Source organism: Melopsittacus undulatus, chromosome 3 (genome assembly GCF_012275295.1).
Source record: "Melopsittacus undulatus isolate bMelUnd1 chromosome 3, bMelUnd1.mat.Z, whole genome shotgun sequence".
Classification (NCBI taxonomy): Eukaryota; Metazoa; Chordata; class Aves; order Psittaciformes; family Psittaculidae; genus Melopsittacus; species Melopsittacus undulatus.
The window spans coordinates 111,514,583-111,541,022 of record NC_047529.1 but is presented as its reverse complement, the minus strand read 5'-3'; the positions used below and the strand labels follow the sequence as shown (position 1 = coordinate 111,541,022).

The window sequence follows — 26,440 nt, the reverse complement described above, 5'->3', positions numbered from 1 at the left end:
CAAAGGGTTATAATGGCTGTTCCTGAACGAGTCTGTCCTTCCACTGTGGGCAGATGGACCTGCCAGAGCACTCCTGGGATCTGTGCATATGTGCACATCCACAATGTGCTGCCTGCGTGGAGTCTCTGGTGTCTAATACAGAGGTTGAGCGCACGCTGCCTTACCCAGGAGCAAAATGGAGATGGGTCTGTCCCTCATCCCCCTTCCTGAGCTTGGCTCTATGCACATCCCTGAGGGACCCAGCACTTCCGGGGCCTTTTTACTCCCACCCCTCTCAAATCCTGCTGATGTCAGCACCCGGCTCAGCAGCTTTATTGTGGGAAACAGGCACATAGGGTCTGCCTCTTCCTAAGAGCTCAGCTTGGGGGAAAATGGAAAAAAAAGAGATAAAAAAGGCGGAAATGTGAAAAAGGGAAATAAAAGAGAGAAAAAGGAGAAAGAAAAAAAAGAGAGAAAGGGAAATCAGGGAGGAAGAGATAAAGAGAGAAAAAAATAGCTAGAAAAAAGGGAAGGGAAGGGAAAAAAGAGAGAAAAATAGAAATAAGGGAGAATAAAGAAAGGAAAAAGGGGGAAAAGAAAGGAAAGATAAGAAAGGGAAAAAGAAAAGGGGGGTAGGAGGGTGAAAGGGGAAAATGGAAAAAAGATAAAAAAATAGGGAAAAAAGGGAAAATTAAAAGGGGGAGGAAAAAGAAGAAAGAGTGAAAGTAGAAAAAGAAAAAAGACATTTTAAAAGAGGGTTGGGGAGGGGGGAAAGGGGAATACCATCTGCAGAAGGAAAACCACAAGGGGAGAGCGGAGCAGAGCCCGGCAGCACCCAAGGGCCACCACCACACAGCAGTCACAGGGACAAACTCCCAGGCAGGAGGGACCCCAGGCTCGCCTGAGGTCACGGCAAGGGAGCAGCAGCAGGCAGGGGCTCGGTGAGTGCCAGCACTGGAGGAAGCAGTGCTCTGCTTTGGGTATGTTGGGAAACACCCCATCAGGAATGGCTTCTGCAGCACAGTAAGCAGGGGGGTAAAGGATGTGCTGCTGACCAAAGCTGGGGCCTTCTTCAGTGATGCCAAAGAGCTGCCGGGCCTGAAAACTGACAGTGACAAGAAGCAATAAATAGAAAACCAAAGCAGTGCCGAGCTCTTCACTACCTCAGTTTAATTGCATCGACACCCAGCAATACAAAGAAGCGGATGTGCCAAGAGCCACCCGTCATGGAGCGGCTCCCTTCCTTCCGTGGTGGGTCTGACTGTCACGCTTCTTGCACTCCCAAAAGAGCCGGGAGAAATAAACCAAGTAATAACAATAATTGCACTGGTTCCTGTACAAACACAGTCTTCCCTTTTCACACATTCGTGGGCTCTGTCGCGACAGGAGGGGGAAGCCCCGGCGCCCATCCCGACATGGCTGGAGCAGGACCCCGGGGAACAAAGGCTTGTACAAAACAGTATGAAGATTTTCTTACAAATGGGGCTTTTGGGGGTTTTGTATGGTTTTTTTAAGTTTCAAAACTAGGTTTTGGGTCACTAATGGCTTGTATCTTTTATCTACAGTAAATTCAGCATATATTTTTATCTTTAGGAATGTGTAAGGCATTTTGGTAAGTTGAACAGTTAAGGTCTAGGTCACACGCTCGTCAAACTGAAGTCCCTTCCTTTGAACTGTCCTCTTGCCCCTGGAGAAGGAAAACAGAGGTGAGTGACTGAGCTGGGTCTCAACCTTCCCTTCATGGCAGCTCAAGCATCAAAGCATTCCACACACGGCCCAGCTCCTGCCTTCTGGGCAGGGAGAACCATGACCACTACCATGTGTGGTCCCCAGGACTTCCCAAAGTGCCACCCTGCCTCTGGTTTGAACCCATTGCCCCACACAGGCTTCTCCCCACCCCACCTCCACCAGCACCAAGGTGGGGATGACTGTGGTCATCACAAGTACCGTTTCCTGAAGCTGTTCTTTCAACTTCTTCACCGTTTCTCTCTCTTTGGCCAGTTGGTCCTGGGTGACCTTCAGTAGCTCCTGTAGTTTAGTTGCTGCCTGGCCCAGGTCCTTTGTTAGTCTTTTCTCTTTTTCAAGTCTTTCCTACACAGGAGCCAAAAGAAGGCATCTGCCTCAGCCTCCCTTCACCATCTGGTGACCTTCTCCCCTCCTAAACACCTCTCATCATCTCAGGTCTGCACCAAGTCACCTTGGTGGCCACAGGAGCTCCAAGCTCCCTCCTTGCCAAAGAGACCAGGCATCACCCCAACAGCTACACTCTGGCTCCTTGAAGATGCCATGGGCTGAGATAACCTCATGATAGCAGAACAGTCTCCCAATACATGACAAGCACCTCCCTTATCTTGGCCAATGTGATGAAGTGGCTGTGACTTGCACACTGCTGCCCTCCATAGACTGCTTTGGGTTGGAAGGGACCTTAAAGCTCATCCAGTTCCAACCCCGGCCACAGGCAGGGACACCTTCCACTAGACCAGGTTGCCCCAAGCCCTGTCCAACCTAGCCTTGAACACTGCCAGGAATGGGGCATGTTGGAGTTAACAGCAAGCCCCAGGCAGAATGCTGCTTGCAGGGAAGCCATCTGCTTGCCCCACCATCCCCAAGAATGGTAAATGATGCCCTTAGTCCTGCTCGGATGTGGCTGAACACCAAGCAGAGCAGGGCAGCCAAATCACCTTGAGATGCTGGGCCTCCTCTGTGTCTGCAGCTCCTGTGGTTTCAGCCAGTCTCAGCTTTTCCAGCTCTGCTTGCAAACTGCACGCTCTGCTCTGGGCCTGGAAGGGGGACACACAGTAAGCACACAGTGGCAGTCACCTCCTGCATCTTGCCCTGTACATCCCCTGCTCCAAGGAGGGTCTGCCTGTGGTGAAGGGTTAAGTCACTCAAGGGGCCAGCAGTGCCAGCCTGGCTTTAGCACAGCTCCTGCAGGAAGTCCTCAGATGTGTGAAGGAATGTGGCAATGCCCAAGATGGGGACAGGGATGGGAACAACTTGCAAATTAATCCTTCAGATTAATTCCTGGGCTTCATTAGCCACCAAGAACCCACCAAGGCTTTGCAAACCCTTGTGTCCTCCTCGCCTGCACCCACCTCCTCCAGCTCCTGCGCCAGCTTCTGCCGCAGCACTTGCTCCTTCTCCACCAGTGTTTCGTTCTGCTCCAGCTGCGTTTTCAGCTGTGGTAGGAACAGGGAAATAAAACAGAAATAAGGCTTAAAATGACCCAAGAGATGAGCCATGGTGACGTCGCCAAGAAGTGACATCGCCAAGAAAGCTGGGCTAGACAGATGAAAACTGAGCTTTCCCAGGGCACCAAAGGGCAGCAGGTACAGGAGCCCCTCTCTGCACAAAACCTGAAGATGCTGATGGTGAGCCCCAGGCTTGGCTTTGCATTGCAAGTGCTGCCTGTTCCTTGGGCAGCACCAAGTGGGACTTGGGACAAGAAGGACCCCATCCCTGGCAGTGTTCAAGGCCAGTCTGAATGGGGCTTGGAGCAGCCTGGTCTAGTGGGAGCTGTCCCTGTCCATGGCAGGGGGTTGGAACTCCATGAGCTTTAAGGTCGCTTCCAACACAAACCCATCTGTGATCCTATGATTCTATGACCCTGGCAGATCCCCATGCCCAGGAGAAGGCTCCACACTTAACAGGATTAAATGGGAGAGGTAGAGCCCAGCATGTGGCAGCATCACCACCAAGAGATGTTAGCTGAAAGGGAATAGCTGCTGCTGATGCCCTCAACCTGGCTCCAGTGAGATTTATGGAGTCTGTAATCCTAATCCCCACTGTCTGAGAAGGGATCCTGGTGCAGCTCTGCTGGGGAACCTGCTTCCTCCGAGGAGACCCAAACACGAAAGGGCATCATGAGGTGGCAATGTCAGCCCAAGGGCTTGCAGCATCCACTGCCTGTGTCCCCCTGAATCCTGCCAGCCTCATGCTGTGACAGAAGGTTTCCAATGGTAATAACGTGGTGAAAGCCAGCTGGTGACATGTAGTTGATGGGACGGGGGGCTAGCTTCCCCCCAGCACACAGGACAGGAGACAACACAGTCGCAACAACAGCAAAGCCACATGCGGTTCTCCATGCGGTTAGCAACAGTGAGACGGGACAAGGGATGTGGTTAAGGGTCAGTGGTCTCACCACCCTAACCTCGAGGGGTGCAGGCTCGCTTGAGTCAGCTCGTAACCCCACTACTCCATCCTGTACATGGCTCTTCATCTCACTCAACTGCTGCCTGACCTGGAAGGAGGACCAGCAAGCCTGGCTCAGTTGCACATCCCCACACCGCAGCCATTTCAAGACCCATGAGGACCTATGAAGTTTTCCAGGGTTTTTTCCTTGCACACGAGCTGAGATGTGTAGGAAACCACTTGTTTCTGCTAGACACAGGATGGTGATAGCTAATGTGGGCAGCGTGAGTCACAGAGCTCCCAGGGGTGCAGAGCACAAGCTCATGTATCGGCTGCTCTCCTTATATCACTCAGCATTTTGGTTTAAAGCTGCTGCTGAGGGTTTGCACTAACACAGTCGAGGTGTTCAATAAAGCAGTCAAGGGAGGGTGGCAGGTCCCACTGTGCCATCAGTCACAGCTGGGATGGACAGGGAGGCAGCTTGCCCAGGGAAGCTGTGGCTGCCCCATCCCTGGCACTGTTCAAGGCCAGGTTGGACACAGGGGCTTGGAGCAACCTGGTCTAGTGGAAGGTGTCCCTGTCCATGGCAGGGGGTTGGAACTGGATGAGCTTTGAGGTCCTTTCCAAACCAAAGCAGTTTGGGATTCTGTGATCTAGTGAGATTAAGGCTAATGATGACCTCATGCTAAGAGGCTGCACTGACCTGCACCATAGCAGTTGCAAGGCTAGGAAGAGTCATTGTCCCAAGAGTCAGCTTCCCAAGGGAAACTGTTCTGGCTCCGTTCTGAGCAGCAATGCAAGGCAGCAGTATTGCTGAGGATTTTAAAAGCCATCTCCTGAGCCTCTTACAACCAAAGTATGGATTTAAAACCAGAGCCCTCATGGTTTTATCAGGTCTGTTAGCTCTTCTGGCCCTATATCCCAGCCCTCTTCCTCCCTTCCACACAGAAGCCCAGCCCCATCCTCCAGCTCCTCGAGTGACTCCTACATGAGGTCTGCACAGCCTCAGCTCTCCCATCCAGAAGTGGATGGATGGATGCTAAAGGCACCCAACTCTCTTGCCTCATGGTGCTGTTGGCATAACTAGCGTCCAGCAGTGGGGTGGCTGCTACATGCCATACATGTGAGCCTTGCTGTTCTCCTTCCCACTCCCATCACTGGAGGAAAGGCAGGCAAACAGAAATCTCCTCCTGGGTCCCAAACAACCCCTTACCAGGGCCAGCTCCTTGCTCTGCTTCTGTGTTTCCATCTTGGCTGTCTCCAGCTGTTCCTTGGACTCTGACAAGAGTTGCCTCAACTGTCAAGGAAGAACAAAGAAGTCCATTTATGCACTTGGGTTTGGAGCTCTTTCGCTCAAGGAAGGATTTTCATGATGCAAGATCTTCCCATTGAGGAAGCATCATAGAATCCCAGAATGGATTGGATGGAAGGGACCTTAAAGCTCATCCAGTTCCAACCCCTGCCACAGGCAGGGACACCTTCCACTAGAGCAGACTGCTCCAATCCCCATCCAACCTGGCCTTGATTGGACTGGTTTTCTCCTGCTTTGCAAAGCTGCAGATCCCCAGGGCACTCCCCCCCCATCCCAGGAGCATGGATGGGCAGTGAGTCTGGCTTAGAAGAAAGAAGCATTTGAGAAGGTAACAGCCTCCACACTTACCACTTCAACTTCTTTTGTGTAATTTTGGCGTTCAGAGCTGGCTGTCTTCAAGTGAGTTTCCAGTTGTGTTTCCAGAAGAGAGGTGTATTCCTTTAGCTGGATTAAAAGGGAGGAAACCAGGAGGGAGTTGATTTGAGGTCCAGTGCCTGCCAAACATCCCATGGTCCAAGGCCACCTTCCCCAGGAAAAGACAGGGGATGGACCCAAACCCAGCTCAAGCACAGGATGCATCCATCTGGCACCTGTGCAGGACCTTCTTCCAGTACCCAAAAAAAACTTTACCTGATCTGTGCTCTGCAGATCTGCTTTCAGCTTCTCCACCATATCTTCAAGGGATTTCAGCTGGAGCTGCGACTAAACCAGAAAGGATCAGAGAAGGTCAGCGAACAACACCTCACATGGACACTGAGCATCCTCCATCCAACTGAATACCAACCACCGTTTCATTCCCACTTCATCCTGCACCCAAGTGTGGAAGAGACCTGAGATCAAAGCAGAGCTCCACAGCCTGCAGGGCAGGAGCTCCAGTTCTCAGGGAGGATGAATCCAACAAGCCCAGGCTGTAAATCGTGGAGAGAGGCAACAGCTTTTGCCTGCTGGCTGCAGTCAGCTTCCAACACCCCAGAAACTGGCACCAGACTCGGTGCAAGTTTCCTACTGAAAGTGCCTTTGGTTTGGAAGCAGCAAGGCAGACTTTCCAATGAGGTGTCGTGGGTTTTGCTATGAGAAGCAGCCAAGCATGGGGTTTGCATTTAAACCTGGACTGCTCTGTGGAGAGGATTCGGCTGCTGAGCTCTTGGGATAGGAGGAATTCACCTCTTCTCCACAGAGAGGCAGGGCTGCTCCGGGACACGCTCTCACCACCAGACGTTCATCCCATCACGCACACCACCAGCAGCCACGTCATCCCAGTGCAATCCTACACCCGCTCTCAGCCGGAGCCAGCAAGGGCTGAGGAACCAAGGACCTCTTGTACAAGAGCTCCCCCCCACCTCCCTGCAGCCCCAGTTAACTCCAGAACCCCACGTGATGGATGGGGAGCAGCCAGACCATGGAAAGCAGCTTCATCTCAGTTCAAGGAGGAGGAAACTTAGGTCTGCTCTGCAGAAGAGGCACGGCCAGCCAAGTTCTCCCAGACTCCAGCTAAGTCACGAGAGCTCACAGAACTGGGCAACAACAATGGCTCTCTGGCTGCTGCAGGCTGGCTTTTTAACCTAGAGCTAGACACACAGCTGGACCCAGAACTATGTGCAGAACGTGGCTTGGACCTCAGCTCCTTCCTGAAGGCTCAATGAACGCCCAAGTTCAACTGGTTTTGAGAGAAAGCCAAGTCCTTCTGATAATGGGAGTCCAAGAGCATGTGCTCTCCTCCCGTCACGTCAGCATCCACCGGGAGGGCCCAGCCCCATTTCCAAACATCCAAGCTTGGATTATTGAAGAGATGCCTGAACTGAGGAGCTGCCACAAGTTCCTCCAGCTGCACTGACAGGGTCTAGGCACACAGCAGAGGGAAGAGAGCCCTCGCTCCTATGTGAAGTGGGCTTCTTGTCTCCTGGTTTGGTGACAGGAGAGTCCCTGTGTCCCAGAGCTCAAGGTTGGCAGGAGCAGTCAGTGCCATCATCCCATTTACAGCCAGCAGCCCATCTGCTCCTGTAAGTCCAGCTGCTCAAGTGACAAACCCACCTTCCGGACTTCCTCTTCGGATGCTGTGAGCTTCGCTTTCCACACCTGCTCCTCCCCCTCCACACTCTTCTGCAGGTCTCGCAGCATCCCTTCCTGTTGGCAAACCCTCAGTGAGCCCACATCTCCTCCAGCCCTCCCAGGCTGAGCAGTGTCAGGGCTGGAAGCCCTGGGATACCCAACACCCTCCGAGGATTTGGGCCAAATAAGGAGTGACAGAATTAGGTAGAGCTAGGGGATTCCAGCTCCTTGACTGGCTCAACCACCCTGCCCATCAGAGCCCTTGCTGTGCCACATCCCACCACCACCAGCAATTAGGCTGAAGAAGAACTCAAGAACTTCACATTTCTCCTATTCCCCTGTCTCAATAGCAAGCACAGCACCCCCCAGCATACTGAGGGATGCCCACAATGAGCCCATGGGCAGCCTGAGCTGGCGGGAGACCTCTCAAGAGGTATTTTTAGTGGCAGACCAACAGAGCACAAAGGGCTGTAACCTACCGTCTCTGCAAGGATAGTTCTATACTGATCACATTCTGCTTGTAAAGTGCTTTGCGCTTCCTCTGCCTCTTTTAATTTAAGTGCTGAATCCTGAAAAGAGAGGGAAGTGATGGAGAGGGAGGTGAGGAAAAGATGTGAGTGACCTTCAGATACTGCCTCACCCCTCCACTTTCCAGCCCCTTCACTCACTGGGGGCTCTGCGGTAACTGTTTGCTGCTTTAGCACATCCACGGCCTTCTCCTTAAACTCTTGTAGCCACGTGTCATAATCCTGAGGTTGGAAAAGAAGAGGACAAGGAAGGAAAAGGATGCTCAGATGTATGTCCTCCCCATGTGGTGGAGGCTAGAGGGGCCTGAGCCAGCCCATGCCTACCTGCTGCAATGACACGGTGACACCAGGGAGGGCAGAGAGCAGCGTCTGCTTGGTTCGTGTCTGGAGTGTGTCCAGTTGTTGCGTCAGCTCTTCCTGTAAGAAGGACAAACTGACATGGGTGCCTCCGGTCCTGCTTTTCTGTGTTTACAGCAGTGAGCTGGCATGGGGAAACCAGCCCACAGAGACCACCACAAAAACATCCCTTCCAGATCACCTATCTTCCCAGTTCCCTGACCACGACCTAGCAGGGATATGTGGCCCTCAAGACAACCTTTGGAGAAGCTGGCAGGAGAGCTGGGCCAGCACTGCTCCCAGGAGAAGAGAGGCAACCCAGGGCAAGTGTCTCTGGTGGCTTCAGAAGGCTGAATGTTTCCCTTACAACATCACCAGAGAGAAATGCTGGGCTCACCTTTGTTTTTGTAGCAGCCAGTAGCTTTTCCTCACATGCCTTCTCCATCGTGGTCAATGCTTCCATTGCTTTCCAGTTCTTCTCACGAAGGTCCTGCCAAGGAAACACACAGAGGGCAATAAGCCACATGTCATGCTGAAGGCCACCACGCTGCTTCCTGGCACTGAGGAGGATTTCAAAGCCCCCACTCAGGAAAACAGGCATCAGCTCATCCCTGGCAGTGTTCAAGGCCAGGTTAGACACAGGGGCTTGAAGCAAGCTGCTCTAGTGGAAGGTGTCCCTGCCCGTGGCAGCAGGGTGGAACTGGATGAGCCTTAAGGTCCCTTCCAACCCAAACCAGTCTGGGATTCTATGATTCCACTGCCCATATGTGCCCCCTTCCCTCTCCATCCCTGCCACTGCCCAGGTGATGGCCTTAAGGGAGCAGAGCAGAGCTGGATGGAGGCAGGAGCTCTAGGACTAGCTCTCAGGGTGCCTAGAGAGGACACAGGCCAAGCATAGGGCCTCAAGGTTGCCTCCACACAACTATCACCACCTTGTAGTAGAGGGATAAGGAGCAGAGAAGCAATGATGTGTGAGGGACCCTTGCTCAGGGATTGTTGATGGGACCCTGTTGGGGTAGGATCTCCCTGACTTACCAAGAGAACAGGGGACAGACACCCGCACAGCCTGACAAGGGGATTCCTGCTCTCCAGCAGATGAGGCAATACCTCCAGTGCTCCACAGGGCCACACCACTGAGCTATGATGCGTTTGTCATTCAGCCCTCAGAGATCTCGGGTTTGGAAGAATAAACTGTGAGCAGCAAAAGCTGAGCCCGGCTCACTCACGTACATTGTTTTTCATCTTCTGTTGCTCCACAGCCTCCCGCAGTCCTGTGGCTTCCCTTTCCAAGGATAAGAGCTGGTCTGTCTTCTCCTGGAGCCTGGAAGGGCAGGATGCAGGAGTGAGTCTCAGCATCCACCGCCCTCCCAGGTAGCAAGGTCCCAAGATGGGGACCACAGCCCTTCCTATCCTGGTCTGCTCCAGCATCTACAAACAGCAGGAGGAACTGGACTAAAAACCACAGCCATGGCCACGCTGGAGCGAGATCTGGCTTTCTGCTAGGTTATCAGCAGTAATGGAGTAGCTGGCTGTATATCCAGGACAAGAGAAAGAAGCAACCTGGTCCAAAGGTCAGAAATCCCAGCTTACACAACCAGGACTGCTCCTGTCCATGGTTCCTTAGGCTGAGACAGCTCTGCATTTTTAAAGTATCATCCTACTATCTTGAGTAACCAGCCTCAGCTATTACCTGTTAGTCTGGGGCCAACAGTGGAGCCAATTAATACTTTAAAGCCCTGAGAGACATGGACAGCAAGCTGGAAGTGCCATAGCAGTCTCCATGTGCACCCAGACCCACCTTGACTGCAGCTGCTTCATTTCTGCTTCATTGGCTGCCTGGAAGAGAGAAAGCATTTTCGTTACCTCTCCTCGGCACATGATGCAGATTCAGCCCTTCCTGAAGCACCCCGGAGCAGAAGATAACACAGGTACTGTGTTAACACAGTGCAAAAGCATCTGCTTGCGCAGTGTAACCCCCTCTCCTCCTCCCATCCCATTTAAGCAAACACACAACCTGCAAGTCTCTGTCTTTCTGTGCCTCCCTCATCTGTCCTGCCTCCAGCAGAGCTTCAATGGATTTGATCCTTTCTAGGAGCTTCGTGTTCTCCAAGCTGGCATCCTGCAGTCTCCCCTTCACGTTGTCTAGCTCCAGCAGCTTGCTTTTAACTTCTGCTTCAGAGCTCAGCAGCTTGGCCTGCAGTTCTGTCGGAGGAAAGGGTGGGAAACAAGGTAAGGAAGGTGCAAACAAATCTGGAGGCTCCCCACTCTGCCCTGACCAAGTAGGACTATTAGCCAAAGAAGCCTTGGCCACAGATGTTTTTAGGGGGCAGGGATGCTGGGCAGCACAGGAGAGGCACTGGAATGGCATCCATATGAGCACAGAGCAGTCCTGTGTCTTGCTCACACTGATACCAGGTATCCTAACTCAACCCTGAGTCTCCTTCTCCCATCAAGCACCCAGCCCCAAAAGCTCTGGGTCTACTCCAGAGCTCTCCCTGCACCAATCCAATGTCCTCACCAGCAATGCTCTGCTGCTGTCCTTTGGCCTTTTCTGCGTCTGCCAACAAGCTTTTGTAGCTGGTCTGGGTTTTGCGGAGCTCATCGCTTACTTCATCCAGCCTCTTCTGCAGCATCGCCTCCACTTCCCTTTGGGAAGCCTATATGGCAGGAAAAGAAGGCTTCCATAGCGTGCCAGTTCAAAGCAAAGCTCCGTGTGTCACACAACATTATTTTTAAGCTGTGCTTCAGGGGTTTAAGTCGTCTTTCCCCCTGCTCCCCCCTGTGCACGAAGCCTCTTGCCTCGTGCGTGGGTTTCGTCACTTGCCAGCCCTCAAGTGGGAAACAGACAACACCCAAATGTCTCATTTCTGGGCCAAGACCATGGGCATCCTCTCCTCTGCTGCAGCTCTGAAAGCCCTGGTCCTAATGCACAGCCCAGCAGGGAGAGGTGCTGCCACAGGGCTTAGCAGGACGGAGACATCCAGCCATATGTTTCCACAGCAGAGGAATGTTCTGTGCTGTTTCAGCCAGGGAATACTTTCTTTTTCCATCTTAGAAAGTGGTGAGCGGCCTGGACAAGGCAGGCGCTTCATGGGGAAGGCAGAGGAGGAGGAAGAGCATGCTGCAAACCAGCCACTCTGTGGGTATGAGTTGCACCCTTGCAGATGCAGAAACACTGCTTTGCATGGAGGTGATAGGAGAAGGTAAACCAGCAACCCCGTCTCTCTCTGAGGGATGCTTCCAGAACCACCAGGAAAGCAGGACTTCTCCATTCCTTGAGATTTTGACCCTGTATCCTCAGCTCAGAGTGCCAGAAGAGAAGGTTCCTAAAGGGGCTGTCAAGAAATCTGGAGAGTGGCTTCGGACAAGGGCCCATAGGGACAGGACAAGGGGGAATGGCTTTAACTTGACAGAGGGGAGACTGAGATGAGCTCTTAGGCAGAAGCTCTTCCCTGTGAGGGTGCTGAGGCCCTGGCACAGGCTGCCCAGAGAAGCTGTGGCTGCCCCATCCCTGGCAATGTTCAAGGCCAGGTTGGATGGGGCTTCAATAAGGGCACTGTACTCCCGGGGCTTTGCTGGTGATGCTGCACCAAGAGCACATTGCATGTGACAGACTAACAGCAGGGAGGAAATCAGGAGGTCTGCAATGCAGCCTGCTTTCCAGCCATGGACTCTCATCTCCCTCCAAGTGCTTCCCATGTGCAAGCCCACAAATCCCATGCAATCAGCCACCATCTCTCTGAAGGGAGAGGGTCTGCCAGTGCCTGCCTGACCTGCAGCTGCTCGATCTGCTTCTCTGAGGCCAAGGCTTTGATCTCCCAGCTCTTCTTCTGCTGCTCCTCCTGCTGCAGCCCCTCTGTTTTCTCAGACAGCTCTTTCACCAGCTTGGTGCACTCCTGCCGCAGCTTGGCCAGCTCAGCGTTTTGCCTGCACCAACATAAGCAGGGTTAATGTAGCCCATAGGCCAGCCAAGCACCTCTGATGTTACCTAGAGGGGGGAAAACATCCTCCTGTGGGCTTGAATCAGGACTTGAAACTTCCCAATGGCTACGTTCCCTGTTTCTAGGCCATGCCTGGTCCTTGAGGGAGGGGTGGAAAGAGTTGACAAATCCCTTCTCCAAAGCCATGTTTCAATCACAGGAGACATTCCTTTCTCATGAGGTAGAGGACACAAGGATCCGTGTTCCCAGACACAAGAGGAAGTGCTCTGAGCAGCTGGAGCCCGCTCTGTAATTATTTGACTGCTGTTAATCACCAGCCATTCAGGCTTCCTATAAAAAGGAGTGTGAAATTCTTCTACCTGGCTCCTATTTGATCTGCATGCACCAGGCAGCCCTCAGTTCTCTGCAGCAACAAAGAGCCAGCTGCATTTGTTCACGTGTTTGAGAGTACAAGCTCCCCTAAGGTGGGAAGTGCCACGGTGCCTTCTGGTCCTCTCTCCCTCCACCCACTGCCTGTTGGGTCTACCATCAGCACAGGTGACTCCAAAGCAGAACAGGGTTCCCCTGCTCTTCCACTTGGGAAGAACATCCTTGTTTACCCTGCCAGTCCCCAAAAGCCATTTGCCAAGCTCTTCCTCACTCTCTCCTCTAGCTCGGATGTCTACAGAAGCAAGGAAAGGGGATGACCAAGTGTAATGGACAGCCAACCCCAGGGCTTGCCAGAGCACAGCCCTATGCTCTGCTCCCCATCCCAGCCTTACTTGCTTTCCATCTGGCTGGTGGCCTGGTTGAGGGCATCCCTCAGGATGGAGTTCTCCTGCTGCAGACGGGCCAGCTGCGTGTTGGGGCCATTCTCCAGCTGCTCCTGCAGTGTCCGGATCTAGAGAAACCCAGCAGAGGTTAATGTCACCACCAGGCCCTTTGCTTTCCCTGAGAATCCCACACAACGAGCAGGAAGGACCAGCAGCACAAAGGGGATGTCTACTGATGCTGACCGCCCCCAGGGGTGTGACACCCCATGAGGATGCTCCCATATGCTTCTTCTCCCTCAAGCACCAAGGTCCAGGAACATCACAGAACCATTAGGGTTGGAAGGGATCTCTGGAGATCATCTACTCCAACCCTGCTGCCATGGCAGGGCCACCTAGAACATGCCTATGGTGGGTTTTGAATGCCTCCAGAGAAGGAGACTCCATGACCCCCCTGGGCAGCCTGTTTCAGTGCTCTGCCACCCTCAACATAAAGTTCCTCCTCTTGTTGAGGCGAACCTTCTTGTGTTTTACTTTATGCCCACTGCTCCTCGCCCCGTCGCTGGGCACCATCCTCCCCGCAAGCCTCTGGTCCCCTTGCACCCCTCAGTGCTCTCCAAAAGCCACCCCAGCAGCCGGGATCTACACGGAGGAGCAGAATGTGGGGCTCACCTTGCCCTGGAGCTGCTGTGTTTCACTGACATGGTCCTGGTAGCTGGCCTGCATGCGTGCCTGCACCGCCGCAAGCTCCCGCTCGCGGGCCAGCAGCTGCTCCTTCAGCTTGCCCTCCATGGCTCCTGCCTTGGTCCGCTCGGCCACCAGCTCCTTCGAGGAGAGGTCACCCCGTTAGTCCCCAGCATAGGAGATTCCCGCTCTAGGGAAGCAGGACGGGTGGCTCCTATCTCAGAAGACTTCAGAGTTTAGCCCTTCCAGAGCTGCCCCCCTGCCCAGCTGCACAGTTTCGCACTTACATTTCCTCCTGCATTTTGTTTTGGGCTCTGTGGCCACTGGATGCCACTGTTGTTCCACATTGGGGCAGCTAAGAGAAACGAGTTAAGACAGCCTGGAATTTGATTTCCTCCCCCTCCCAGGATCAATAACATCACATAAAGTTTGGGGAAAAGCAGGAAAAGTAATACCGAAACAACAAAAAAACAACCAAAAAGGCACCCTCTGCCCCCTGCCAAGGCAGGATGCTCTGCTGGCTGGCTGGGCAATGCTGTGCTGCTGCCTTGTGTGGTCTGCACAAGCTGGGATGTATAGCACAGTATGTGGTGGCTTTGCTCTCTCCTCTCCTGCCTGCAGGCAGATGGACTCACCACTGCCAGGTCCCGCAGGCTGCAAGCAGCTGAGTCCACCATGGTGGGGTCTGCTCCCACTTGAACACACAAAAAGAGGTGTAGGCAGGGGGCTGAGTGAGGGAAAGGGGCTATAAATACAATCAGGCTTCCTGAAAAAGGGACTGTTCAACATCTTCTCAGCTGAGGGGATCAAGGCAGAGACAAGAATGGATTTGTTTTCCTCTCCAAAGCAGCAGGAAGCTGCATCTCTTCCAGGAAGGGCTTTGCTCTGCTTCTCCCATGGCTGCCAACAGGCAGTACCCTAAAGCTCTTTGGTCTGGATCAGGCCCAGGAGAAGAGGTCAGGGCAGAAAACCACAAATGGGTGGAAGGCCAGAGATCCCCTGGGCTTCACCTCCTATGGGGATGAGATGCAGAAGGCACATGGTGAGCCCCAACCAGCAGAGCCCACACCAGGGGTGCCAGGAGGACCGCACAGCCCTTACCTTGCTCAGCTCCCGCAGCTTGTTCCTGGCCGCAGCCACATCCTCCTGCTCAGTGCTGAGCTGCTTCTCCTTCTCCTCCAGCTGCCGTTTCAGGACAGCGACGGGGTCTCCCTTCTGCGTGGCCTGAAAGGAGGCATGTCAGTGGGGACACCCACCTCCAAACCCCTCCTCTCCATCCCACACGTGCAGAATCCTGCCCTCTGCACCAGAGGAAAACTCAGCTCCATCTCCAAGACTGACCAAAGAGATGGAGGTGCCTTCCCTCCCCTCCACAGCTCCCAAGGCTTGGAAGCCCTGGTGGCAGCCCTACCGTGTGCCAAGTGTCCTGGACGATGCCCGCCTTCTCCGTCAGGATCTCGATGAGCTGCTGGGCCTCCCCCTCACTGAACACCATGCTGCTGATGGTGGACACAAGTGTCTTGTAGGGCAGGTAGAGGGGCCCATCTGAGTCTGCAGGTGCTAGGGAAGAGAGAGGAGGGGTTGGGACCACGTGGGCTGACAGCACTGCTGAGTAGCAGCATCTCAGCTGGCTTCAATCCCACAACTGGGATTTCAAACCAGCATCCACACAGATTTCCAGTCAAGTTTGATATCTCTCTAATTGAAAGCAGTATGATAGGGGGGAATTTATTGCTCTCTACAACCGCCTGAAAGGAGGATGGAGCCAGGAGGGGCTGGGCTCTGCTCCCAAGGAACAAGTGATAGGTCAAGAGGAAATGGCCTCAAGTTGCGTCAAGGGATGTTTAGGCTGGATAGTGGGAACAATTCCTTCCCCAAAGGGCAGTCAGGCATTGGAACAGGCTGTCCTGGGCAGTGCTGGAGTCACCATCCCTCTAACTGTTCACACACTGTGTAGATGAGGCCCTCAGTGCCATGGGTTAGTGGTGGCCTTGGTAGCACTGGGGAAGGGCTGGACTGGATGAGCTTGAGGGTCTCTTCCAACTCAGTTGATTCTGTGATTCTATGCTGGGCTGCATCCCCAGTGTGTGAGCAGCAGGTGGAGGGAGGGGATTCTCCCCCTCTGCTCCACTCTGGTGAGACCCCCCCTGCAGTCCTGTGCCCAGCTCTGGAGCAACAACACAAGAAGGACATGGAACTGCTTGGTGCAAGTCCAGAAGAGGAGGCCATGGAGATGCTAAAAGGGCTGGAGCAGCTCTGCTCTGGAGCCAGGCTGAGAGAGCTGGGCTGGTTCAGCCTGGAGAAGAGAAGGCTCCTGAAGAGGAGACCTTAGAGCAGCTTCCAGTGCCTAAAGGGGCCAACAGGAAATCTGGAGAGGGACTTTGGACAAGGGCCTGGAGGGACAGGACAAGGGGGAATGGATTTAACCTGACAGAGGGGAGACTGAGATGAGACATTAGGAAGAAATTCTTCCCTGTGAGGGTGCTGAGGCCCTGGCACAGGGTGCACAGAGAAGCTGTGGCTGCCCCATCCCTGGCAGTGCTCGAGGCCAGGTTGGACACAGGGGCTTGGAGCAACCTGGTCTAGTGGAAGGTGTTCCTGCCTGTGGCAGGGGTTGGAACTGGATGAACTTTAACATCACTTTCAATCTAAACCAGCCTGGGATTCTACGATCCTAAGTGATGGAGATGATAATCACCACACACATGTGCTGCTTGAGCCAGCTGTCACCTCTGCCTGGCATTGCTACTGGTTCCACCACCCTGCCACCATCCTCCACCAAACAGAATGATTCCCAGAAGGAGCTGGGCAGGCTTTGCCAGTGCCAGGGAGCAGGGATGTGCTGGGCACCAGAAGCACCACGATACAACCTTGCTCAGGGTCATCACCCAGTGCAGAGCACAGCAAAGTCAACTCCCACCTTTCACCAGGCAGGTTTGTTCCACCTCTTTGCTAAGCAGCAACATGACTCCAACCCTTCCCTGACCCCTCTGCTAACCCAGGAAAGCCAAGGAGTACCACGGGCAATGGTGCTGTTGTAGGACCACAGTGTACACAGTCACGATGGACAAAGGGTGGTGGGCAGCAGTTTAGGAGTTCCTGCACAGTGTCTCTTACCCAGTGTGCTCATTTTCCTAAAACATCCCAGAAGAAAAAGCAGTTTGGTCTCCAGTAGCTCCAGAGCCTCTAAAACCATTAACACCAGGGTCCCTTGAATGCAGAGCTCAGACTCTCCCAAGGACAGAGAAGAAGGATGAGGTGCTCCAGGCATCAAAGCAGACATTCCTCTGCAGCCCTTGGAGAGAAGCCTGAGCTAAAGCACACTCATCCTGAAGACTGCAGCCAATGGATTGCCCCACGCTGGGGCAGGAGAAAGTTAGAAAGAAGAAGGAGGGGGGATGGGGGGGGGAAAGTGGTTTAATTTTGACTTGGTTTCTCATATATTTTAAGTGGAAATAAATTAAATTAGGGGGTTTTGTAGATGAGGCCCTCAGTGCCATGGGTTAGTGGTGGCCTTGGCAGTGCTGGGGCACAGTTGGACTGGATGATCTTAAAGGTCTTTAACAACCTTGTTGATTCTATGACTCTGATACCCAAGTAGAGCCTGTTTTGCCTGTGACGGGAGTGATAAAGCAGCTGGGTGGGCATCTGGCAATTAACCACGGTCAACCCACCACAGCAGCAGAGCAGGAACACCTAGCAGCATTAGCACGCACTGCTTGCTCCTGGTTTCTGGTAGATCCATTTGGGACAGCAGCACTAAGCCCTCTTCCTCACATCCAACCTGAATCCCTCCTCTCCTAGTTTCAAACAATTACCCTTTGTGCTGTCACTACAGGCCCTGCTAAAAAGTCTCTCCCTGTCTTCCTTATAGACCCCTCTGAAGAACTGAGAGGCCACAATGAAGTCTCCCTGGAGCCTTCTCTTCTCCAGGCTGACCCAGCCCAGCTCTCTCAAGCCTTTCCTCAAGCAGAGGTGCTCCAACCCTCGCAGCATCTTTGTGGCTGAAACAAGAAGCAGCCACGTGGTAAAACCACCATGGGCAAGCACAGCAGGGACGAGGGGTCTGAAGAGCCACTTCTCAAACCCAAAGGAACATGGGAGACACAGATGGCCTTTGCATGGAGCCCACCCCCGGGAGGCAGCACCCTAGATCCAGTACCACATCTGTTTCATGGAGAGCTTGGCTCCTGCTATCACAGATACAAGGGACATGAATACAGACTAACCACTTGCAAGCAAGTCTCTGTGTGATGTAGCAGGCTAAAAACAAACCACACAAGAGAAAAATACCCCAAGATGCTCTTTGTGAGGTTTTCCATCTGTTTCATGTCTTTAAACACTCTGAACACACATTTTTATCTGCCATGGGATAATTTGTTGCTTCTGCTTCTGAGGAGGGGAAACCAAAGCTGCCAAAAGGCTGCCCAAAATACCTTGGTGAAACTGCAGCCAGCTTCATGGCACAAATACTGCTGAGAGCTTCCCTTTGGAAAATCCCACAGGAGCAGCTAAGACATCACTCTTGTCTTTTAAAACATGCAGGATCAGCACTTCATACTCAACAGAATAGATGTTTGGAGCAGACAAAGAACTCCCAACTAAACAAGTGCTGAAAGTTCACCTCCCATCCACATTCCCTGTGCTGCTACAGCTTGGATTTAGGACCATGATTTCCAGTGCTAGAGAGGTACAACCCTGTATGCATATGCCAAACCAGCTACCTCCAATTTCCCCAACACCATCACTGCAATACCCTCCCATAGCTGCTATTCAGACCACTTAAAACCTATGTGGAGATGGCCTTTAGTAAAAACCCCTCATCAGAGGAGCAGATACAAGGGTTTTAACCCAACCTTGGAGACCAGTGGCTGCAAAACATCCTGCTGAGTAGTAGGCCCTCTTCCAGAACATGGGAAAGGGAACTCTAGCAGTGACCCTGCTCCCCATAGAAGTCATAGAACTTCTGTGTGCTTTTAATAATCAGGGGTAGTAGGGGAAAACACCTTGTTTTGGCTTTGCACCCAGATGTGCAGCACCTTGGCAGCTGTCCCCTCTCATAGGATAGGTACGTACACTACCTGTTCATTCCCAGTGTGCAGATGTGCTTAGAGACCTGCAACACAACAGCAAATCCAAGAGGAACCTATAAATCCAACATCTGCGTTCTGAACCAACGAGCTAAGCACCAAATGGGATGTGTTACAGGAGGCAACACATTACAGAGTAAAAACGAGTCAATAAACTCTTTACTTCAACAATACTTCCCCTAGAGAGAACTATGATCTAGACAGGCTTCTTCAGGCCACCTTCCCTTTGATGCACATGATCTAAGTCACCAGAGACAGCCTTTCTACAGCTGCCCTCTTTCCAATAGTGAGGAATGGAGAGATCTCAGAGTGGGATAGCTCCATTTTAACAGCACCAAGACGTGCTGCTAGCTTACTTGATGGGGATATAAGCAGAGGAATTTGGCCTTACCTGGTTCGTTCTTCTTCTTAGATGAAGCCTTCTTCTTGACAGGTCCATCATGCTTCTGCTCCTCATGGGTCGAAAGAGCATCACTTTTCTTGATGGCAACAGAGCTGACGACTGGAGGAGCACTTTGCTGTGTGCCAACCGGTGGCACAGCCACCACAGGCACTTCCTTAGGGGTCACCTCCAAGACAGGAGAACTTTTGGAGACACTGACAGGAGGCGAAGCCACCACTGGGCTAGGAGCAGGCTCTACCTTTGCAACCTTCTTCTCCTTCTTCCTCTTCTCCTTAGGTGATGCAGCAGGTTTCTCCTTTTCCTGGGGGGCCACTGGCACCGCTGTAACTGGAGACTCAACAGTTACAGGTTCAGGCACCACAGCAGGCTCAAGAACCACATCCTTGGGAGAGTCCACCACTTCCTGAGTCAGCTGCTGCTCCGGGATCTTTCCATTAGGTTTCTCTTCCTTTTTCTTTGCTTTTCCTTTTTTCTCAACAGTTTTCTCTTTCTTCTTTTTCTCTAGTTTCTGCTGCTGGGTCTTCTCAAGTTCTTTGCGTTGCTTGGCCAAGGCTTCCTCATAAGACGTCTCCTTCATGGAGAAGGTGGACACCAAGAAGATCCCGATGGCTGATATCACCATAAAACCTCCAAAGACCATAACACCCAGCGTCTGAGGGTCATACACATCCATCCTGCCTTATTCTTCTGTGTCTGCAAGATATCAGAACAACAGTTAGTGAGGGGAAAGGGATAGAACAGCCTCTGTGCGGGGAGTTTCATAAGGACATCTGTGTCTCCAAATGGCACCATGGACTGAAAAGGCTGCAACAACCTCCAGAAGAACCAAAGAGGGGGGAATTAAAGAACAGGGATGTGGAGACAGCCATGAGCAACTACCTATTAGTCTGATGGGATAGCTTTGCATGACCCCAGGCAACACCTGCAGCCCTGTGACAGGTAAAGAGCCTGTTTTCAGACTGTCTGGTGCAGTTTGGCTCTCCTTGGAGCATCCGGCCTTGTCATTGCACCCAGACACACATCCAGGTCTCAACTTTGGAATCAAACTTCCCCCTGGAAAGAGAAAGCACGCACAGGAGAGCTTTCCCCAGCTCTGCAGCAGCCTTCTCCCTTTGCCACTTACACCCTGAGGCACTGCTGGCTTCTGCCCAAGCAGGTGAGGAGGATGCAGGGTGACCACATCCCGCTGTGCAGCTGTCCCCAGCAATGAGAACCATCCCAGCAACAATGCTGCATGCACAGATTCCATGCAGAGAACCAAGCCACCACCATTTCCTTGAGATAAAAATACCAATGAAAGGCACACGTTCAAGCTAAAAAACCCCAAAAGGATGGTCGTTAGTTATCTCATCTCCACAGGAGCTGCCTGCAGGAAGAAGTGAGACTTAGAAAGTGAGAGCTGGATGCAAAGCTTCTCTTTCTACCTCTGCTATTAGCTGGTGGGCAAACCAGCCATAGGGTCCTTCCCTCCCTCCTCTCCAACCTCAGGTTCTCCACCTGTAATGGAGCAGCAACAGAGACTGTACCCGCTGTCTGAGATCTGTCAGCCACACATGGAGAATGATACTGCTATCTCCACTCTTCTCAATTGCTAGTTGAACCCTGTCCCCAGTTTCGAAGCCGATCTCTTATCTGCTGTCCCACTCACGTGTTCCTCCCATCAGGGCATCACCTTCACGTGGCTGCGAGGTGGCTCCTGAAACCCAGATGCTGGAGTCTGGCAGTTAATCTGCAAAAGGGCACTTCCCAGGAGGTGCCCGGCTGCGGTTTCTTGTTATTGTGCCTCAAAACACAGCGCAGAAAGTCCTCGGCTATCACAAGTTCCCATCCCCACACTTAACTGCAAACATTATCGCATTTCCTCTTGAAGAGGCTGTGGGTTGAGGCGGGAGGGAGGGGTTGGAAGGGGAAGAGGCAAAAAGAAGAATAAACCCAAGGAGATCAGCATCTGTTCAAAACCTCAGTGCAACCAGGGGCACACCTTTACCTGTCCAACAGCCAGAGGAGGGAACTCACAGCCAACCTGCAGCTCAAGGCTGCTCACGCAGCAAGAGAGTGACAGTGCGATGAAAAACTCTCCTCCAACACCCAAGCAGGGTTGGAAGGGGCTGCAAAGCGGCTGTTTCCCACCGGAGACACCGCCCTGCCCAGGGAAGGATGCTCTAATCAGCAGCCCAGCACTCCCAGCCCAACCTCTCCAAGCATCCATCCAGGCAAAGCAGGAGAGAGCTGGCAGGCGGGAGGGCTGCCAGTGCCAGCTGGAACCAGCCTCCCCTGGCAGGGCCAGCTTTCTACCCCAGGGCACCACTTGAGATCCCAGCTGATACTACAGGCATCCCTACTTCACATCCGCCCCGGCTGTTTCGGATTTAAACAGCCTCAGCTCGTTGTATCCCAGCACATCTGGTGCCAAGTCACCCTCTTCTTACTAAACAGCATCACCCTGGGACAAGTCTCCACCAGGACAGATAGATTATTCCTAACCTACAGGATAGAAAGGGCTGGATTTCCTCTCCCTGGCAGTAAACACAAAGTTGGGTTGGAGAACACATACTTGTGCCGGGTTTGGGGCTACACTGAAGCACCCAGGAGCTGTTTTAGGGGAGGGACAAGGCAACCTGTGTTCCTTGCCCTGCAACTCGGACACATCAGTAAAAGTAAACACTTCCTGGCCTCACACTACCATGGCTTTGTATTTAGATGAGAATTGGTTGCTCCAGCTTAGGGCAAGGACATCACTGTCAATTACTGGCAAATGCACCCCAGCCCCACCAGCTGCTACTGCCACCTCCAAAATCAGCTGGATGGAGCCCACAGAGGATGGGAGTGGAAGAAAACACCCCAAACCTTTGCTATAGAGGTACCCAGCACTCAGGGGATGGATGAGAGAGGACAGAGTTATTTCACATAGAGGGGGGTGGTGAGGTGGGTGAGATATCAGAGCCGGATGCAGCACCACATTGCCACAGCTCTCTGCCTGACCTACATCTCACCCCACACTGCTGTCCCCACGAAGCCCTTACATGCAGGGTGTTTAAGCCACACATCCCCTCTGCCCCGCACGCAGCCTCACCCAGCCCCACTGCTGTAAAAGCTGCTTGCACCTTGCCTCCTCTCAGGCTTTACAGCCAGGGTGAGATAAGGATGCAGATTAACGTTAAAGTCCTTCCTAGCTAAACAGAAAAACCACCCAGCAACCCCTTCCAAAACAAAATCAACACAAGGAAAGAGCAGCAAAGAGCTGACCAGCTGTGGACCTGCTGGGAGAGCTGTCACAGCAGCGATGCTTGCATGGGCCATTCGCAAGCTCCCACCACCGGACCAGAGAAACCCTGTGCTGTTCCCAAGGTGTGCCAGGAGAATGAAGAACGGGAGATACCAACCAGGCAGCAATTGCTCCCAGCAGCACCATTAAGGCAAAGGGAAACTTTGGTCCTGTCCTGATGCTCGTGCCCCACAGCCCAGAGTGTGGGGCCAGTCCTGGCAGACCCGGTGCTGACTCCAAGGAGTAAGTTCTACCAGTAGAGTTCCTCTTGCGGTTGAGACTTGGCACAGACCAGCCCCACAGCTCATTCAGGGAAGAGCCTATCACCCAGCAGCACAAAGATGGCAGCAGGCTGTATGCTACCACAGAATCATAGAATGGGTTGGGTTGGAAAGGACGTTAAAGTCATCCAGTTCCAACTCCCTTGCCATGGGCAACGCGTTCTTAAATCAAACCAGCTTTGCCCTTTGGAAGTAAAGCCCTTCATGCTTCCCACCTGCACAAAGCCTTAGCCAGGACACGGAAAAACAGGGCACCAAAGGTACCACTGCTTGTCTGCTAGCAGATGGCTAAAGGATTGTTTCACACTTAGAGGTTTCACTCAACAGCCAGGCTCTGAAGAGGCTTAAAGACTTCAGCATCCTCCCCTCTGCAGGACTTCATCTCTATGACAGTGCTTTCCAGTCTGATGCCCAGGCTGTTCTGGGAGACGGCTGGATGCTTAAAAGGATGCAGAGCATCAGCTATCAGAGTCCACATTCACATCCGGCACTAAGCACATTTACCTGCATGAAGTTTCTTGAATAAGATCATCCTCTGCTCCTCACCCAGCCGAAACAGTGGAAATCAAGTATCTCCATATGCAAACTCCTTCCCTAGAGCAGCTCGTTGAGGTAAAGCTTTTCACCACCACAGAACAGGACTAAGATGGATAAGTGATTATTTATTTTGCTTGGCCTTCTCATGTAAAGGAGACAACTGAAACACTGAGATCTGACTCTTCCATTCCCATTATCCATCAAACTTCCCAACATCCCAAACAACAACCCGAGAGACCTGACCTCCCCTGCCACCCTGCACATGCACTCACCTCTGTTTGCCCTGAGCAAACCCAGCCTAAGGAAGCACGATCAGTGAAGCACTCAGCCTTGATGGCTTTCCAGTATCAACCAATTTAACTAACTAACTAACTAACTAATTAAACAAACTAACCCGCAGACAGGTGGTGTGACAGCACAGGGGCCACGCTCACTGTCCTGTTGCATCTGCCAAGGACAGCGACGTGTGAAAGATCAGGTAGAGCCTTCTCCTGTTCAGCCTTTCCTCTTCGCTGTTCCATGGAATCCATGGGTATTCTGTGTCTTTGCACTCAGTCCTCCACCAACCCTGGTTTAAATCAGTCAGCTCAAGCGTCAGGTGGGAAGGAGCAAAGGAAGAGAGGTTGTGCAATAACTACAGAAACTTTAATTCTTTACACAGCCAGTGGAAAAATACACCTGTTATCTCCTCCTGCTCTGGATAAAAGCTGCAGAAAGGAAAACACGCTCTCTGCAAGCAGAACACTTGGTTCCTCCACAACCCAAGGCTGCACAGAACCACAGACTGGTTTGGGGTGGAAGGGACCTTAAAGCTTCAACCCCTGCCACAGGCAGGGACACCTTCCACTAGAGCAGGTTGCTCCAAGCCCCTGTGTCCAACCTGGCCTTGAACACTGCCAGGGATGGGGCAGCCACAGCTTCTCTGGGCACCCTGTGCCAGGGCCTCAGCACCCTCACAGGGAAGAATTTCTTCCTAATGTCTCATCTCAATCTCCCCTCTGTCAGGTTAAACCCATTCCCCCTTGTCCTGTCCCTACAGGCTCTTGTGCTTCTCCATGGTGTCAAGGTGGCATCTCAGGTTAAGGCAGTGTTGGATAAGAGGTGATGGGGTGTTGAAGGGCAAAGAGAGAACTGCAGAGCCCTCAGCAATGCCTGCTTATGAAGCACCAGGCTGAGATTCCAGCTTTTTCCCAAACTCAAAGCTATCCACCAGACCAGCAGGACAAGCAGCAGCAGCAGCAGCAGACCAGCTGCTGCTTGGGGAGGGCACTGCCTGGCCTCTGCTTCCAAGAAACAAGGTCTCATCTCCTTCCCTGCCCCCGGGCTGCAGCTTCCATTGCCAAAGAGGCAGCATCAGGGGCAGAGCCACAGCTGGCGGAACAGCACCAAGGAGGGAGAGAGAACCAGGAGGCCTGATCCTGCCAATAGCAACAGGGAAGACAGCAGTAGCACCACCCGCAGATAACAGCCAAGCACCAGATACCCCTCCTGGAGCTTCTCTCTCTGCCCTGTCACAACGAAGGCAAAATTAAACACAGAAGAGAGAAGCCCATGCACGGATCCTGCCCGCATCCCACAGCCTCTGCTGAAACACATTTTCTGCCTAAGTGACTGTGCACTTCCAGCCTCCTGGCAGCATGTGTTACCCTATGGAGCAACTCCAGATTGTCAACAGTTAGAGCTCAACTTAATTGAACGTGTCTCAGCGCTCCATTAGCTCTTGGAGTGCAGCGGCTATGGCCACAGCCCTGGGCAGTGCTGCCAGCTTCCGCCCTGAGCCCCAGAGTGCAAAAACAAGGCAGAAGAACCATACATATCATAGAATCCCAGACTGGTTTGGGTTGGAGGCACCCAAAAGCTCATCCAGTTCCAACCCCTGCCACAGGCAGGGACACCTTCCACTAGACCAGGTTGCTCCAACCCCCTGTGTCCAACCTGGCCTCGAGCACTGCCAGGGATGGGGCAGCCACAGCTTCTCTGGGCACCCTGTGCCAGGGCCTCAGCACCCTCACAGGGAAGAATTTCTGCCTAAGAGCTCATCTAAACCTCCCCCGTCAGTTTAAGGCCATTCCCCCTTGTCCTATCACTCCAACCCCACTACATATATATATATATTAATACATATATACACAGACAAGAAGAGTGTATTAGCACCATAACACAGCTGCAGCTTCACTAATCTCTGCGATAACTGGTACAAATTTCCTCTCTCAAACAGCATTTCCCCACTGCCGCTCATCCTGTCTGCTTGGGGTCTACATCCCAGCGAGCACCCACCTTTCCCAACCTCCTTCCCAGCCCTTTCCCAGCAAGCGGAGGCCGCTGCCATCACTCCTTGCCAAGAGGAACGCTGACATTTGAGGCAGGGAGGTTCCTGTATCGCGCCTGGCCACGTGTGCAGCGCGATTCCCCGGCGGGGCGAGGAATTCCCGGTTTGCCGGCGGGAAAGCTGGTGACATCCAGTTTGGAAAGATCCCAAGCTGGTATGGGGAGTGCCTCTGCTTATAGAGCCCATACCTCTATCGGAAAGCGTCGGGCATCGCTGGACGCAGCGCTGTGGGGATCCCTCAGTGCTTGGAGGGATTTGGGGGGCGTTAGTTAGGATAAATAAATAAATAGGGAACGACTGCCTGCGGGCTGTGACCTTCTGTAACCGCGATTAACCCGATTAGTGACTTTCATCAGGAAGGCGCTGGGGCAGGGAATGGGGCTGAAGGTTGCAGGGCGGGTGGTGATGCCCGTGGGGCAATGCCCGTCGCTAACAGGGGCCGGGAAGCCGAAAGGGGACTGGGTTCACCCCCCTCCTTCTTCCCTCCCCTCCCGTCCCCTGCCCGTCCGCACCCGCCGCCATTCCACACCGCCCTCGCCTCGGAGGCCATTCATCCGCCTGACCCCCCCCGCCCGCAAACGTGGCCAGCCCCCAAACCCGGGATCCCATCCCCCTCCCTTCCCCGTTCCCGGGAGCTCCGGCATGGGGGTGTGTGCCCCCCTCTCCCCCCTCTGCGACGGGGGTCCCGCCTGGAAGTGGAAGAGGAAAGGAGAGGGGGGGTCCGACGGCCGCCGCGTACCCACCGGTGCCGGGTCGCGGTCCTGCTGCCGCCGCGGCCGCCCGTGTGGAGTCGTGGCACTTTCCGCCGCTGTCTCGCCGGGTTCGGG

General features: G+C 53.2%; 1 protein-coding gene across 2 annotated transcripts; it reads right to left on the bottom strand.

Annotated features, from left to right (window-relative positions):
• Positions 1-1,131: 1,131 nt before the first annotated feature.
• RRBP1 (ribosome binding protein 1) lies at positions 1,132-26,440 on the bottom strand. 2 transcript variants are annotated; one of them, XM_034061085.1, is made up of 24 exons: positions 26,357-26,440; positions 19,190-19,894; positions 15,120-15,268; positions 14,810-14,932; positions 13,697-13,849; positions 13,037-13,155; positions 12,108-12,261; positions 10,853-10,991; positions 10,349-10,536; positions 10,133-10,170; positions 9,565-9,655; positions 8,732-8,824; positions 8,323-8,415; positions 8,140-8,220; positions 7,951-8,040; positions 7,454-7,546; positions 6,053-6,124; positions 5,771-5,866; positions 5,324-5,407; positions 4,130-4,219; positions 3,075-3,158; positions 2,661-2,759; positions 1,927-2,070; positions 1,132-1,666 (listed from the first exon to the last, which is right to left on the bottom strand). In XM_034061085.1, exons 2-24 carry the CDS (start codon positions 19,872-19,874, stop codon positions 1,628-1,630), a joined length of 2,997 nt encoding a protein of 998 aa, XP_033916976.1. In that variant the 5' UTR covers positions 19,875-19,894; positions 26,357-26,440; the 3' UTR covers positions 1,132-1,627. The 2 variants fall into 2 exon arrangements, with proteins under 2 accessions (XP_033916976.1, XP_033916977.1); XM_034061086.1 differs by lacking the exon at positions 4,130-4,219.